General features: G+C 35.1%; 1 protein-coding gene across 3 annotated transcripts in view; it reads right to left on the bottom strand.

Annotated features, from left to right (window-relative positions):
* Positions 1 to 15747, bottom strand: part of LOC132113892 (protein phosphatase 3 catalytic subunit alpha-like) — a 41060-nt gene that overhangs the window by 12725 nt on the left and 12588 nt on the right. For all 3 annotated transcript variants that reach the window (XM_059521935.1, XM_059521933.1, XM_059521934.1), the window contains exons 2-5: positions 6722 to 6922; positions 2236 to 2360; positions 2006 to 2117; positions 553 to 698 (exon numbers count right to left, since the gene is read on the bottom strand). In XM_059521935.1, coding sequence (XP_059377918.1) covers positions 553 to 698; positions 2006 to 2117; positions 2236 to 2360; positions 6722 to 6922 — 584 coding nt within the window. The remainder of the gene's footprint in view (positions 1 to 552; positions 699 to 2005; positions 2118 to 2235; positions 2361 to 6721; positions 6923 to 15747) is intronic.

The raw sequence follows: 15747 nt of genomic DNA on the forward strand, positions 1-15747 counted from the left end.
AAAAGACAAGAATCATTATAAAAGAAAAAAAAAAGGAAAAAAAAAACGGTGTGGTTTGTTGAGCTGTGTTTGTGCATCGCTAAAGAAAGTGCACCAAAAACATAATAGGAGATTTAAAGAAGATCTGTCAAACATCTGTTGTTAGAGCTGAGTCTTAAGTCATTAAACATAAAAAATTGTCCAGGATTGCTTGATAAGGTCTGTCTGGGGAACAAGAACTGGATGTACTGTTCAGAAGTTTGGGGTGGGTACGATTGTCTCTTATGCTCACCATGGCTGCATTTATCAAGAATACAGTAAAAACAATAACACTGTGAAATATTATTACATTTACATTACATTATTGTTTTATTTGAAATGTCATTTATTCCTGTGATGCAAGCATCATTTCAGCATCATTACTCCAGTCTTCAGTGTCACATGATCTTTCAGAAATCATTTAAGTATGCTGATTTGCTGCTCAACAAACATTTGTTTTTATTATCAACACTGAAAAGTTGTGCTGCTTAACATTTTTCTGGAAACCATGACATGTTCATATACACTCCTCACCCTCTTAATGTCGTCTAACGTGTGTATCTCTGGAGACAGGCCACCATGAACACACAAAAACTGCTGATTCATCAGAGCAGCCAGAGGCAGACAGTCGAATGCATCCATGCACGCGTCGTACACCTGCTCCGAGTACTTGATTTTACCTGAAAGAAAGAGAGACAGAGATCACACACCTGCATGGAGCATCTGATTTCACCCGAGGGGACAGAGAGTGACAGACAAACAAAGAGAGCACAGGAGAGATACAAATGAGAAGAAGAGTATGAAGTAACGTCACTCCAGAGCTCAGAAATTAAGTGAGCTTCTTCTGAAGGGTTTATTTTCTCTGTGTGAATCTAATTTGTACATTAAGCTGCTTCATTCAATTACACTTTCAGAGGACACTAAATGAGTGTGTGTGTGTGTGTGTGTGAGACAGTCTGCTGTGTCAATCTCACTGCTCCAAATCTACCAATCTGTTCAGCCACATCACTGCATCACTCTTCATTATCTCTCCATCTCTCCCTCCATCTTCCCTCTGTTCACACACAAATACTGTCTCACTAAAGACATTAGATCAATCAATATGTACAAATTCTAATATGCTGTAATGTAGTAGTGTAAGAATACAAATGTACACTGTGTACATGTAAATGTAAAAATGTAAACAATGCTGCTTCGTTTTATTCGAAATGCAAAAAAGTAGTTCAGTATTAGTTATAATTGACCAATTTTTTTAAATCCTTATCTTTAGTATATACATAATTAGACTACTACTACTATAGTTTTAATAAATATTGAATTACTTAAATTACATAAGAGCTAATAAAAATGTTTAATTAATTAGAATTTTTTTTTATTATGTTTATTTAATATATTTAACATTGGAGCTTATGTATATATATATATATATATATATATATATATATATATATATTTTTTTTTTTTTTTTATATATATATATATATATATATATAGATATAATAAAGAGATCTCTTTTCTTTTTGAGTAATTATTTAAAATGATTTACTTTATTATTATTATTTACCTTTATTTTTAAACTCAATTTAAGTGTATGGTGTGTTCCAATTTAGATAGCACTGTAAACATTTAGTATATAAGTTTCAGTGTATTAGTGTGTGTCTGTGTGTGTGTGTGTTCTGTCCGTCTGCAGATGGTAAAGGAGGGCACCCACTCCTCCTCACTCCCCTCATCAGGGAAATCACACTCACAGGCTCCCTGGGCCTAACATTAACAGGCAAATTAATTTTCTGCTAATCATACTCCCTCTTTCTCTCGCTGCATCTCTCTTTCTGTCTGACAAGAGACTGCTCCAGAAAAAGACCTCCATCGGAGGAGAGGTGAGGTGAACTGTTGTATTTATAAGAAATGGATAGTTTCACACCTTCAGTGTAAGTGTAGAGACACCATTACTGAAAAGACAAAGAGTTTTCCTCGTGTCAGTACTCACATTCTTGTTTGAAAGTGAAATATTCAGTCAAATGTCTACATTCATGGTTTCCCCGTAGCAGAAACAGCGTCTTTGGGTAGAGGCTTTTCAGCGACCAGAGGTAAAGGACACACTGAAGGACAGAATATAGACAAAATGAAAGATACTTTAACAGGCCACTTCAAGATATTTAGGCAAATGTGGTGTGTACTACAAACTCGTGTCCCTAAGGAGGGTGGAAAAAAACTCACCTCAATACTGAAGTACCCTCGGTCCACATAGTCCCCTAGAAACAGGTACCTCGTTGTCGCAGGAGACCCGCCAACCTCAAATAGCTTCATCAGGTCGAAGAACTGCCCGTGAATATCCCCGCACACTGCAACAGTACAAAAAATTATAAAAATTGGGACTAGCTGAAGGAAACAGTAGTGCTTGCGAAACAGTAAACCAATAGAGTTAGAATGGTGGGAAGTTTTTAGCAGAATGACATTTTGAGGTGTTGTAAGCAAACACAGAAAGATAGAGGGGTTAATTGAGACCTCCTAACTATAGTTCAGTTTTACATTTAATAAACCTGATGTAAAAAAAAAAAATTCAGTATGATAATATTTCAGTGATGTCACTGGCATACAGTTAGTTATCAGTAAAAAACAAAGGCGGATATTAAAACGTTCATCTTATGTTTCAACTTAAAGTTTTTTAAAGTCATCTTTCTATGAGTTAAAAGTCACACAATAAGAACTTGCGCTTATTGTCTGTCACAAACATATATAAACACACAGTGTGGAGAAACAGGATTTTTTTTTAGGTCCTATTAAGTAGCTAGCAAGATTAGAAAATCAAAATGGCTCTTGCATTTATTTTCTGATATACAAAGTTCTGTTATTTTGACTGAAACGTGTGTGTGTGTATCGGAGAAAAAGATTGAGTAAGAGACTGAAGAGAAGGTGAGTGTTGTTTTATATTAAATGCAGATTTCTAATTGGAGCTGTTCACATGTGAGTGTGTGTTCCCAGTGGGAGGTCAAAGGGTTAAAGGCCACGAGGTCTGAATGATTGAAAGCACACAAAACTAACCATCTCTCTCTGTAATGGGTTCCAGGGAATTAAACCAGTTACCCAGTGAGCCATTAATGTTTAATGACTCCTGTGTGTGAAATTCACCAGGCCAGCAAATGACGAGGGTTCAGAAATGCATGCTGGGAGAGAGGTAGAGGTTCAGTCTCAGATGTGAGGCCAGCGAGAACTGGAAAAGGTCCTCGTGTTCAGCTTCTCTGCTTCTTAAATGATAGCATTTTCATAGCTGATGAGCAACATCTTCGTCCTGTGTCAGACCTACTGCCTGTGCTGAACCTCACTTTGACTCATGGGAAATCAAGGTCACAAGGTGCAATTCATTATCTGACCTCTCCTAACAATGCCATGTATTCCCCAACGTCTTTTCAACCTGTAGTTTCAAAAGCTTCTACATTATTAGTGCAAGAGTGCAACCTCTTTTTGTTGTAAAATCAATCAGTATGTAGTGTAATTGTATTAGTACATGAGCATGCATATCTTAAACTTAAGAGATACATGTTCATATTGTAGTCTGCTTATATATTTGTGTACAGTATGTATCTTTTTATCATCTGATACATGATGAAATTAAATCACAAATGACAAAATATCTCCTTTTTTATTCTAGAACGTGACTATAATAATTCATTTTGTTCAAAATGATGTATGTATGTAAAGGTAAATATTCACCGGTATTAAATTTTGGTTGTCATACTGTTCGAAAGTTTGGGGTTGAGAAGTTTATTTTCTCTTATGTTTCCCAAGGCTGCATTTATTTAATCAATAATACAATAAAAAGAGCAGGGACGTGCACAGACATTTTGAGGGGCAGGGGCTCAAGTGAAATAAAGGGCACTTCTCATAATTAGTTTTTTTTTTTTTTTTTTTAAACAAAAAAGTATATATATATATATTAACGCAACTCTGACTTCCTTTTAAAAAAAAAATAATTTAAAAAGTAAATTTTATCTTCTTCAAACTCACGCAATTGTTTCATTTTCAAAAGATGTCTACAAAATAATCAGTTCACAGAAACCATGGTCTCCTTAGTATTCACCAGGTTTATAGACCAGCAAAGGAAACCATTCCACAATGTGCATGTTTTGAAAACATTTTCTATGCTACTAGTTTCAAGTATATATGAAGAGTTCAGATGCAAAAGCCTCTAAGAGTCATCTGATATTTTCTTATGAGCTTTTTTTTTCAAGCTCGTATTTAAGTTCAGTAATTTAACTTAAATGACAATTAATAGGTAATTTTCATTGCCAGTAATGTGAAATAAGTGAACATAAACATACAAGCTTGATAAAAATGATCATTATTGAAGGAAATTTCAGATGGCACTTAGAGGATTTTTCATCTGAACTCTTCATATTTAGAATAACCTAAATAACTGCATCAAACAGAGGGGCGTGTTTTACTAATAATTTGTTTATTTTTGCACAAGGCACTACATCGTTTTAATTATTTTGGTATTATCAGAATACATAACACTTTAAAATTAAACTTACCAAAATAATTGAGTAAAAATTCAATAAAAGCCAATGTCATGTATGTATTTGTGGTGGTATGGAATACTATTTTATAAAGGTTTCGAGGAAATACAAAAAGTTAAATTACTTAAATAGTTAATTTATAAATGTTGTTATTTTTAAAGTTTAATGTTAACTTATTTCTACTCAGTTTTATTTATTAATGTACCAGATGCAGTTACTCAGATTTACTACATTTTTTAGAGTGTATCCTCCATCTGTTTGCATGTGTAGATTTCTTCTAAATTCACCAATTTAGATTTCTAAATTTCAGGGGGAAAGACTCTTGATGTAAGTCAATAACTGGGGACGTTCTGTATGCAAATTAGGCGTCAACTAGTTAAAATGCGCACATTTGCATCTAATTGACAGGGAAATGCAGGTAAATAGGATAAACAAAATAACTAAAGCATATCACCTGGTGATGATATATGCTTATTTTATTAACTTATTTTATTACATGGCTTGGTTGAATTCCAATGTAGAATGCGGTCTGTTATAACCAACAGACCGCTGTGCGGAGTATAACAGACCGTTGCCATGAAAAACAGAGCGTTGCTATGGACTCACAGGATTCTAACGTAGAGACGGAGCTGACTATTTTCTTTAGCGGAAGTAATACAATCGGGTTTAACAATCGGGGGAGAGGGAGAGGGAGCGCTTCAGAACTCCTGACCTGATATTTTGATACTATATTTCAATAAATATATTTGTTTGACAGGGAAGCTGTGTGCAAACAGAAATATATATTATTTTTCAAAAATAAAAAAAGCATCCCAGAAAAAAGGGCACTTTCTCTCCAGGAATAAAAAGGGCAGGTGCTCAAGCCCCCTTTCATGTCTATGTGTGCACGTGCCTGAAAAAGAGTATTATTTTTAATTATTATTATAACTTAAAAGTATATGTATTATATTCTTTGATGCAAAGCAGAATTTTCAGCATCATTACTCCAGTCTTCAGTGTTACAAGATTCTTCAGAATCACTGTTATATCCTAATTTTCTGCTCAAGAAACACTTCTTATTATCAATGTTGAAAACAGATTCTTTAATGAATAGGACGTCCAAAAAACATAAAAAAAATATTTTGTTATACATTATAAATGTATACTCTGTCACTTTTGAATAAAAGTATTTATATCATAAATTAGTACCAACCCATTACATTAAATACTGCAATTCTAGATTTTACTGCAATACTGCAATTTTAGATATTAATATTTTTAGTTTTGAATAAATAGGTGTATATTAAAATTTTACAACAATACACTTTACACATCTCTGCCAAATTTTCACAATGCATTTTGGGATTATCAAATCAGTAGATTGTATTAATACATTGTATTAATCTCAGAGTAAACAATAAATAAAAGATGGCATGAACTGGCGATTTACATATAATTTAAGAAAAATAAATAAAATGTACTATTACACCCTGTATTTATGCATGCTGTATTTTTATTGCAATTAGAGTATCAAGTTGCAAACTTAGCAACATGCTAACATCAAACTAAAAGCATACTGGAATCAATTATGAGTTGAGTCCCATGTGTGGAGAGCTACTTGTGTAATGCATTGAGTTGCTGCCTATGTAGTGTTCCAATTATGTCACTTACATCTCAGTTAGGATACTCTAACCCAGATTAAGATGTGCTGTGGAAGATAGCTAACCTGGTTAATAGCTGGTCATTAGCTGGTACAAGCTGGTAGACCGTCTGTTGTGTTTTGCATGGCAGCTGGTAGACCAACTAATGACCATCTCGACCATCCAGCCATTATTTGTTTCATAATTAAGCACCAATAATAATTGAGCAGCAAATCAGCATATTAGACTCAGATAATAGTTTCTGAAGGATCATGTAACACTGACAACTGTAGTAATGGCTGCTGAAAATTCAACTTTGTATCATAGGAATAAGTAACATTTAAATATATATTCAAGTATATATAAATTGTAATAATACTACTGTTTTTACCTTGTTTTAATTAAATAAATGCAGACTTGATGAGCATAAAAGAACAAACTTTTGACCAAAATTGGTTCCTTTAGAGAAGAAAACAACCTTCAATGAACATATCTATTAATAACTGTTTCTGTTTTTGTCTACAGATCATGCCCTGTTTTCTTGTCACATATATCTGTATCAGTAACCTGTGACAGGGGCTTCTATGTCCAGCATGGTCTTCTCCTGGCGGAGGATGGCGGCCCCCTCGTTGATGATCCGCAGGGCGACAGGCTCCTCCACGCGACCCTCTTTAGTGAGGTGAGCCTTCAGCAGGTCCACACGCGGTTTCCCCTCACAGTCGAACACCTCTCGCATGGTTAACCTGTGGCTCAGCGGAAACGGCACCGCTGCAGAGAGAAGGACACAGAAAAGAACTGAGAAACATGGTGTAGAAAACCAAAAGGGAACAAGATTACAAAAAACTTCCATTGTAGTTACACATCCAGAATGCTGAGCGAACTCTGTTCCTGAATACAGCTAGCGTTCAGGCCACAATGCATTAGACATACTCAATGAAATACCTCCAGATGACTTTGTGAGGAACATGAGGATGAGAAACCAGACTGACTGCACTATTTAGATGATAGACAACTCAGGAATATCCACCAACACAATCTACAAAAGTAATATTGATAAATAATATTCTACTAATGGTTCTAATCCACAAACAGAACACAACAGGTAAAAATAAAAAATCACATTCAATTACACTGAAGGAAGGATCGAATCATATCTAAAGACCAAAATATTATAAAGACTTGAGGGTGGGCCAACATATTTATTAGTCATGCATACCGGTTAATGTTAATGTACTGATTACACAGTAAAACACACACTGACCAAAATGTCTAAACAGATTACTTATAGACTGAAAAAAGGGGGTAGAATTGACTATTTTCAATCAGAAATTGGTGAATGAGAAAGAATTGAGATAGAAAGACTGAAATAGTATGTTCTTTTAAAACATACTCCAATATCTATAAAATTTTAGTTTCTATATAGTTTATCGATTAAAAAGAGGGAAAAGGATAGGACAGGCAAGTAATCCCAATAAAACAACAGTGATACTGGTTTATTATCATTTCCATCATTATCATTATAACAAGCTGGAAAATATGATGAAGGGGAAAAACAGATATAGAGAAAAAGACAAAAAGTCTGTAAAAAGGTGAAATGAGAACAAAAGTGTGGCAAAGTGTTACCGGGCAACAGCAGCCAGAGGTTGGCATGCCACCAGAGAAGCGCATCACACACACATACACTGAGTCATAGCAGCCCACATGCTAACCCTTTTCCACATCCAAAAAATGAGTTTTCAGAAACTTATTTTTCAGCCTGTATTCCAGCTTGAGCCTTACAAGACATGCTGCAGCAGCCAAAACAACAACTGTGAAGATGAATTCAGTCAGATAACATTAACATATTTTAGAAACAAAGGAATAGTCACTTCCATGATGCAGGACATCAGATCATACTGTACATAGAGAAAAGTTTTATTGCCCAAATCTTGCTCTTCTACTGCCCAGATTACTTCATTGAGTTCTCAAGCATGCTAAATTATCAACTTTGTCTAAGAGGATTCTTCTTAAATTCCTTTGGAGCGATAAAAAAAAAGAGACACAAACGAGACATAGAGAAAGGTTGGCAGAAAAAAGTTTAGAGCTATAAAAGGAATGGGAATGAATTTATTGAGAAATATTTGAGTTCACTGAAATCTCTGACTTTTGATTGCAGAACATCACAAATTAAATCTCTTTAATATCTCAGTTGTTTCTTGATTAACTAAATAGAGAGCAAATGGAGTGTTTTGTCTGCTGCTTCTCAGACATTTCTCATTATGAGTCTCCAAGATTTCAATAAAAACTCAAACAGTTTGCATAAAATTCCTCCAAGACTGATTAAGTCTCATGAGCGATGGAAGAGCAACATATAGGGAAATTAAATGTTTCTCCGAGTTAGCATCTGAGAATAGTTCTGGTCAAATAGAGACACTATTGAGATCTCCTCTATAGCTAAATCTCTCAAGATAAATGTCTGAGAAGCAGGAAATGCTGCATTTGAGTGTCTCCATTTAATCCTAATCTAGGAGAAACACTTGAGCTGTCAAAGAGAACATCACTATGATTTTCTTTCCCTGCTGATGATGACTTAAAAGCTTCAGAGTGTCACGAGAATCTGAAGAGAATTATTTTGTGCTTCCATTTTCAAATAGTTTTCAAAAAGATAAATACTCATAATACTCATAAACAATACTCATAGGAAAGTAAATCTCTTTAATGTCTCTAATGTTCTACTGAAACATCTCTCATGAGACTTTTCTAGAGCTTCAGAAGAAACCTAAATCAAGATGAGTTCATTATGAACTCTTTTCTCTTAAAATCCTCACAGACACATTTAGTCTCATGAGATATGAAAGAGCCACCTATAAGGATCAACTTTCTCTGTGTTAGCATCTGAGTATGATTATGGTCAAATATGAGCATATTCTGAGAAGAGCTGAAGATCACTGCTAAAACCCTAAAAGAGATATTTAGGGACTTTTTTCTCAGGAGAAACTGAGAAGCACGAGATCCTGCATTTAAATCACAATCTAGTCTAAGAGAAACGTTTGAGATATCAGAGAGATTTCATTTGTGATTTTTTTTCCTGCTGATAAGAACATGATGACATTTTGCTAGGCACAGTTTGTTAGGACAAGATCTACAATGAATGTCCTAAGAATCTAATCTGCTTTGTATATGATTTGTTATTGTATGTGTGTACAGTATGAGTGTGTGTGTGCCTTTATGGGTGCATTATTGAAGTGCAGTATGCAGCAGAGATCTCTTGCATAACACTGTCTCCTCAGGCAAATGCACTCTCTCTTACACACACACACACACACACACACACACACACACATAGCCGACTCCACAAGCATTCACATGCACGTGATAAACGCACACACGCTCATGAGAAGAGAAAAGAAATAAGCACGACTCGTGCAAAGGCAGACATGTGCATGCAATTGCAAATATTTGTCAAAAATACTTGAAATTACTCATAGGAAAGGACATCTCTTTAATGTCTCAATTGATTAATGAAAACAGAGAGAGTGAATGAATCGAAGGAGATTCAGTATCAACTCACATATTTCTCATCACATTCTTCTGAATAAATTGAGCTGCTGTCCTCACTAATTTTAGCTCTGTAATCTTACCCCATGTCAACAACGGTCTCATTTGTATCAATTTTGATTTCACCTAAGAAATTATAGAAAAAAACTTGAATGAAATGGTCATAACAACTGAGAACAAGCAAACTGAGCAACAACATTTTCCCTGGGTACCTAAAAACACTTGCAGCAACACAAACACGCACCTTTACAGTACAGATATTTGCATACATTACTTTTGAATAAGCACATACTGTACGCTGTCCTCTTTCTGAACATGAGCATAATTACTGTTGTCATGGACACAGTCATACAGTGACGGGCCTCACATGCCCTCTAATGTCAATAAACACACATGTGGTGCATCTTTTCACAGGCGTTTCTATGTAAATAAACATGTTGGGTTATGAACCACAACATTGAAATGAAACGCCATGAATCATTGATCGAAGAGTGGAACGAACCCGTACAAAACAATGTGAGCTAAATATAAACATGACTGTTGCAGAGAAGCAGCACGAGCCTAAACAATAAACACACGAGTATAGTTGACATATAATGTGTCCATGAACCTATGAGTTTGAACCTGTATGAATACGAATTATTAAACAGATTATTACGTTTTATGAAAATTCTATGCCATTATGTTTAAAATCAAAACAGACAAGAATTACATCAGCCATTTTAAAAGCTGAATTTAGTGAATTTTTAAAATTGTGCATTATAATGTACAGAATGAAAATGAATATTAATTCTGGGATTAAAAGAAAAAATAAAGATTTTAGGGATTCACTTTAAGGTTATAAAATTGACACTATTTTTAATCACTTTTTTGGCTTTAGTATTTCATTTTTAAATGTTTCTTAAGTAAAACTATGAAAATATGAAGTACAAATATGCCATGTAATCCCTCAATTGATTAAAATATATTAAATGCTGAATTTAGTGAAATCAAGAATCACTACATTATAATATGCAGATTATAAAATGCATATTCATTTTAAGAATTAAAAAGGTTAAACATATATATATATATATATATATATATATATATATATATATATATATACAGTATGTATATAATTATATAATCTATATAATTATTATATATTTTTTGGCTTTAGTAGTTGACTAAAATTTAGTAGTGTCTCTAATTAATAAACAGGTAAAAAAAAAACAAGCAAAACAATAAAAAAACTATTAAAAAAAAAAATTATAAAACAAAGCAAAATGCTGGCTAAAATAGGACATGTATTTCATGTCAACTACCCACATTTATTTTGTATATTGTGATCAGCAATGCCAATACGGAGTTGCCATCTGCTCTTTGTCAGCATTGGTGTTGACCTTTGACCCATGGCATGGAACGTTCATATCAGCATTTCATGAATACTTGCTGCGCTTTTATTTTCTTCTCTGTGTCAAACTTCCTTCTAGCACTTTCACAGCCTGTACACTCCGCATGTGTGTGTGTGTGTGATGGAACAGGTCAAGGCAGGACAAGCAGCAGCAGCAGTGTGAGGTCAGGATAACTGACCCGTGTGTGAGAGCATGTGTGTGTGTGTGTGTGTGTGTGTGTGTGTGTGTGTGTGTGTGACAACCTCCAGCTGATGAGACAGATGCTGAGACTCCTTCTGCATCTACTAGGGACTGAAAAAACAAGCACCAGACCAAACACACACACACACACACAAACTCTGATCCCTCTCTCTCACTCAAATGCACATACAAATACACTCACAAAAGCTTCAAATTCATTCACAAGCAAACAAAAAGCTTCTCTGACTACATATTCTCACATTACTTTCTTCTATTGATCAGAAAAATACACGTTTTGCTGAATGTTTACATTGCTCTCTCTGTTCCATACAATAAAAACATTCAGTGACCAGTGGCTGTAAAAAACTTTAAAAAGTACAAAAAAGCATAATGTGGTTCAATTTGAGCTATTATTATTGTTTGAAGCTTGCGATTGCGATTGAAGATTGCGATTATTATTGTCCCCTAGCTTGCGATTGTGTAAGCGGAAATGGAGTTGAAAGTCTTGTCTGTGAACATGATTAACTGGTTTGATTTTTTTTTGTTATACCATTTAAACTCACTTAATCACTTTCACACACTTTTAAATTAAATGTTCCCTCCAGGTGGAAGGACCTGCCCAACTCAATCTGAACTCAAATTCATGCGACACTGAAGACTGAAATAATGGCTGCTGAAAATCATCACAGAAATAAATGACATTTTACAACATCGTAAACAATATTATGACAATAAATAATTATTTTAAAATGTAAAATTTCACAATACTGTTTTTATTGTCATTTTCAATCGAGCAGTGTTGGTGAGTAAAGAGACAGGAGACATAAGAGGCCACTGTATGGCAGTTAAACTTGTTACTTAACTTGTTATTTCAGCTAAAATTGTGCTGAAATAACAAGTCAGTTGTTGACTCTGAGGAATATGATAGTATATTGACAGAGACAACAGTGGCTCGCATTGAGCCTGTGAACTGATTAATCAGAGAGCTTAGGGATTGTCTAAAAACTCATCAAGGTTGAATACTAACCTTAAAGGCACAGTTCAAACTCAAAAATGAAAATTCTGTTATACTTTACTCACCCTCATGTCATTCCAAATTACTTTCTTTCATCTGTGGAACACAAATAAAGATACTTTAAAAAATATACATATAATTGTTTGTTGATGGGGGTCCATTGTTGCTGCATCCAATGCAATGTCATTTATACATGTTTGTGAGGCTGAAGTGCTTTTTGGCTGAGGGTGAGAAAAAGACAGAATTTTCCTTTTTGACTGAACTGTCCCTTTAAATGTGAGCAACCGTGTAATAAATGTTACTATAATTTTTTATAATCATTCTAATTATTTAAGAATAGTAAAGTCCACACCATAGCTATAACAATGATTTTTTATAAAACATTTTTTCCCAGCTGATGAACGATAAAAACATTGACAGCCAGTCAAAGTAGCAAAGCATTTAAAGCAGCAGATTACATAATGGTAGAATGCTTAGGCCTAAAAAAAAAAAAGTTTGGTTCCGGTTGGTTGTCAGTTGAGGTCATTGGTCGGTAGGGATTTTTTTTTTTTTAATTTATTTATTTTTTCTCCAGTGGCAGTTTTACACACACACACACACACGCGCGCTGATTTTAAATGTGTGTACCGGTACTTTTACGACAGTGATTCTGTATTCCCGTTTAAAGTCTGTTGTTACCATAGACACGCAAAACGCACACACACACACACACACACACACAAAAAGCCTTCGCGGGAGTTTGACAGGCGATCTCATAGTAGATTAACATGGAGGATTTGAACTTGAAAAACGGAGTGTACAGACATCTTTTTGTAGTCAAACAACATTCTTTGTTATGTTCATTTATGTGGTTTATTTGATTTTGATGCTATAAATTAACTAGAAGCAAGAGACGATCAGTTAGTTTTAACTGATGATCTAACTTACAGCGATCTGTTCGACACATTCAAGAGCCACAAAACGGTATTTATTGTTTACATTTCTTTAAAAAATGACCACATTTGAAAGGTGAAATAACCAAAAGTAAGCTGGTAATGTTAATGTCCTGTCTGTCAGCATGTTGTCAGTGCCCTCTCTGTTCCGCGATATATTGTTTACTCCCCCCTCCCCCCGTGTTTCTCTTAATGTTACGATTTCCAAACCTTAAGTTATAGCTCACTTTAGGAATTGACAGTTAAAGGGTTTTGATGCAATACTTAATGGTTTTTAACGGATTACTTAAGTGTAAAACAGCATTTAAAGGAAACTGTAATTTAATTAACGATGTGTGAAAGACCGTTCTTCCCCAGTCTCATAAAATAAATTTGGGTCGCACATAAATTGACAGGGTCTGTCAGAAACCGGAACCAAACTTTTTTTTTTTTAGGCCTTACAATAAACGCTATCATGTGTGATGTTTAAAAGGGGTCATATGACGTTGGTAAAAAAGAACATTATTTTGTGTATTTGGTTTAAGGTTCAGCAAACACATTATTTTCCACATACTGTACAGTACATTATTGTTGCTCCTCTATGCTCCGCCATTCTGAAACGTGTTGATTTTTACAAAGCACATCGTTCTGAAAAGCGAGGTGTACGCTGATTGGCTAGCTATCCAGTGCATTGTGATTGGCTGAATACCTCAAGCGTGTGACAGAAATGTTATGCACCTTACCATACTGTGATGCCGTGTCCTTGTGCAATGAGACAAAAACAATAAAAGCCATTACAAATAAGGCATTTGTTGCATCGAGTGGGGATATAATTACTAATGACTTATAATATCTTTTTACGCATTGCATTGCATATCGCGCAGTATAAACATAAAACATTAATTTATGTTTTAATTTACCCCAATTTATGTTACGGCCAGCTTGTTTCGACCGTACATAAAGTATACAAGTAAAATGAAGAAATGACTTGCAAGATTTTATTAGTCTTCAAAAACACAAATAACTTAATATAATGAAAGCTAGGGATCAAAATCAAAAAGGGGAAAAATCATAATCCAGATGGGGAGGAGAAAAGGTTGGTATGGACTGTAAACAAATAAAGGCTCGCAAAACAAGTGACTTCTCCAGAGGGTGTCGATCCCCTGGACGAAGTGAAGAGGAGTGGTTGAGTCCAATGTTTTATTCTCTCTATAATTAAGTGGTGATCAGGTAACAGGGGTGTGCGATCTCCCAAGCTGCATTTGCGATCGGAGAAACGGCCAACAACAAGTTTGAATCAACAGTAGCAAATTCTTTAAACATTAAAATGAGTCTTTAAACAAAGGCTATGAGTCAGAAGCGCCAGACTGTCCTTGCAAAGATGGAACTGCCCCACTTTATAGAAACAACCTTTGTACACAGCCTTCCCAGGTTCAGGAAACAGTCCTCCGTAAAATGCACTGTACCTATCTGAATATTTGGGTTGTACTGTTCTGGAACAGTGTTGTAAATAAAACTTAACCACTGATTTCTAGTTGTGTCCTCTTTTGGAAGACCAAACTAAGTAGTTTCTCTTTCACAAAGAAACACACAGCGTCTCCACGACCTGGCGGCGCCAGCAACAGCGAGAATAAAAGTTACGACTTCCCATTTGGGCAATGTTATGCAAATCTTCCCACACAGTGACGTAGGTATGTGGGGGCGTTTTTAAACGAAGCACTTTAGGAGGGCGTGGACGAGTTGTAAATTTTATAAAGAATATCTCTTTGGGTTTGAGATTTTAGTCTTTGCAACTTTAGGACTCTTATCTATGCACGAACAGCTTGTAACACTCCAAAGAGAAAGGATAACTTGATATTGCATTATATGACCCTTTAATATAGTTTTCATTATAGTTATTGTTCTTGATCTCAACTGGAATAGAGATGACCAAGGATATTCTTTTTAACTGGTTTCACTGCTTTTTTCTTCAAAATACTCATTACTAATTTACTCTTCCAAACAGGGTTTTTTTTTTGTGATGATGCCTTAGAAGAACTACTTTGGTTCCCCATAGAAACTTTCAGTGAACAGTATTTAAAAGAACCTTTTTTAGAACAAAAGAACATTTATCCACTATAAAGAACCTTTGGTCGAATGGAAAGGTTCCATGGCAGTTAAAGGATGTTAAACAGATGTTCTTCATGTAACCATCTATGCCAATAAAGAACCTTATATTTAAAATGAAAAAAAAGTAATGTCCAGTCACAATGTGCAGTAGTTTGGTTGATAATCTCCCTCCCAAATCTCCTTGCTTTTTTTCTTTCTCTGTCCTCATGCTCCCAGTAGTCAACCTCACCTTGACTCCCTCCTGTAAGGTACACCTCTCAGAGTAACACTTACAAACGTTTGGCCAGCCCTCCCTCAAATGTTCACAGGCAATGAAAAGGATTGTTCTGCGGATCCGTTGAGCCTGCTGGAGCCCCACCAGTGGTAACACACATAATGGCCTAGAATCATACTTTGGGAAAGTAGGCCGCTGACAGGCTCGTGCTTGTTCCCGGACCCCAGAGG

The sequence above is a fragment of the Carassius carassius genome, chromosome 33 (genome assembly GCF_963082965.1).
Source record: "Carassius carassius chromosome 33, fCarCar2.1, whole genome shotgun sequence".
NCBI classification, from domain to species: domain Eukaryota; kingdom Metazoa; phylum Chordata; class Actinopteri; order Cypriniformes; family Cyprinidae; genus Carassius; species Carassius carassius.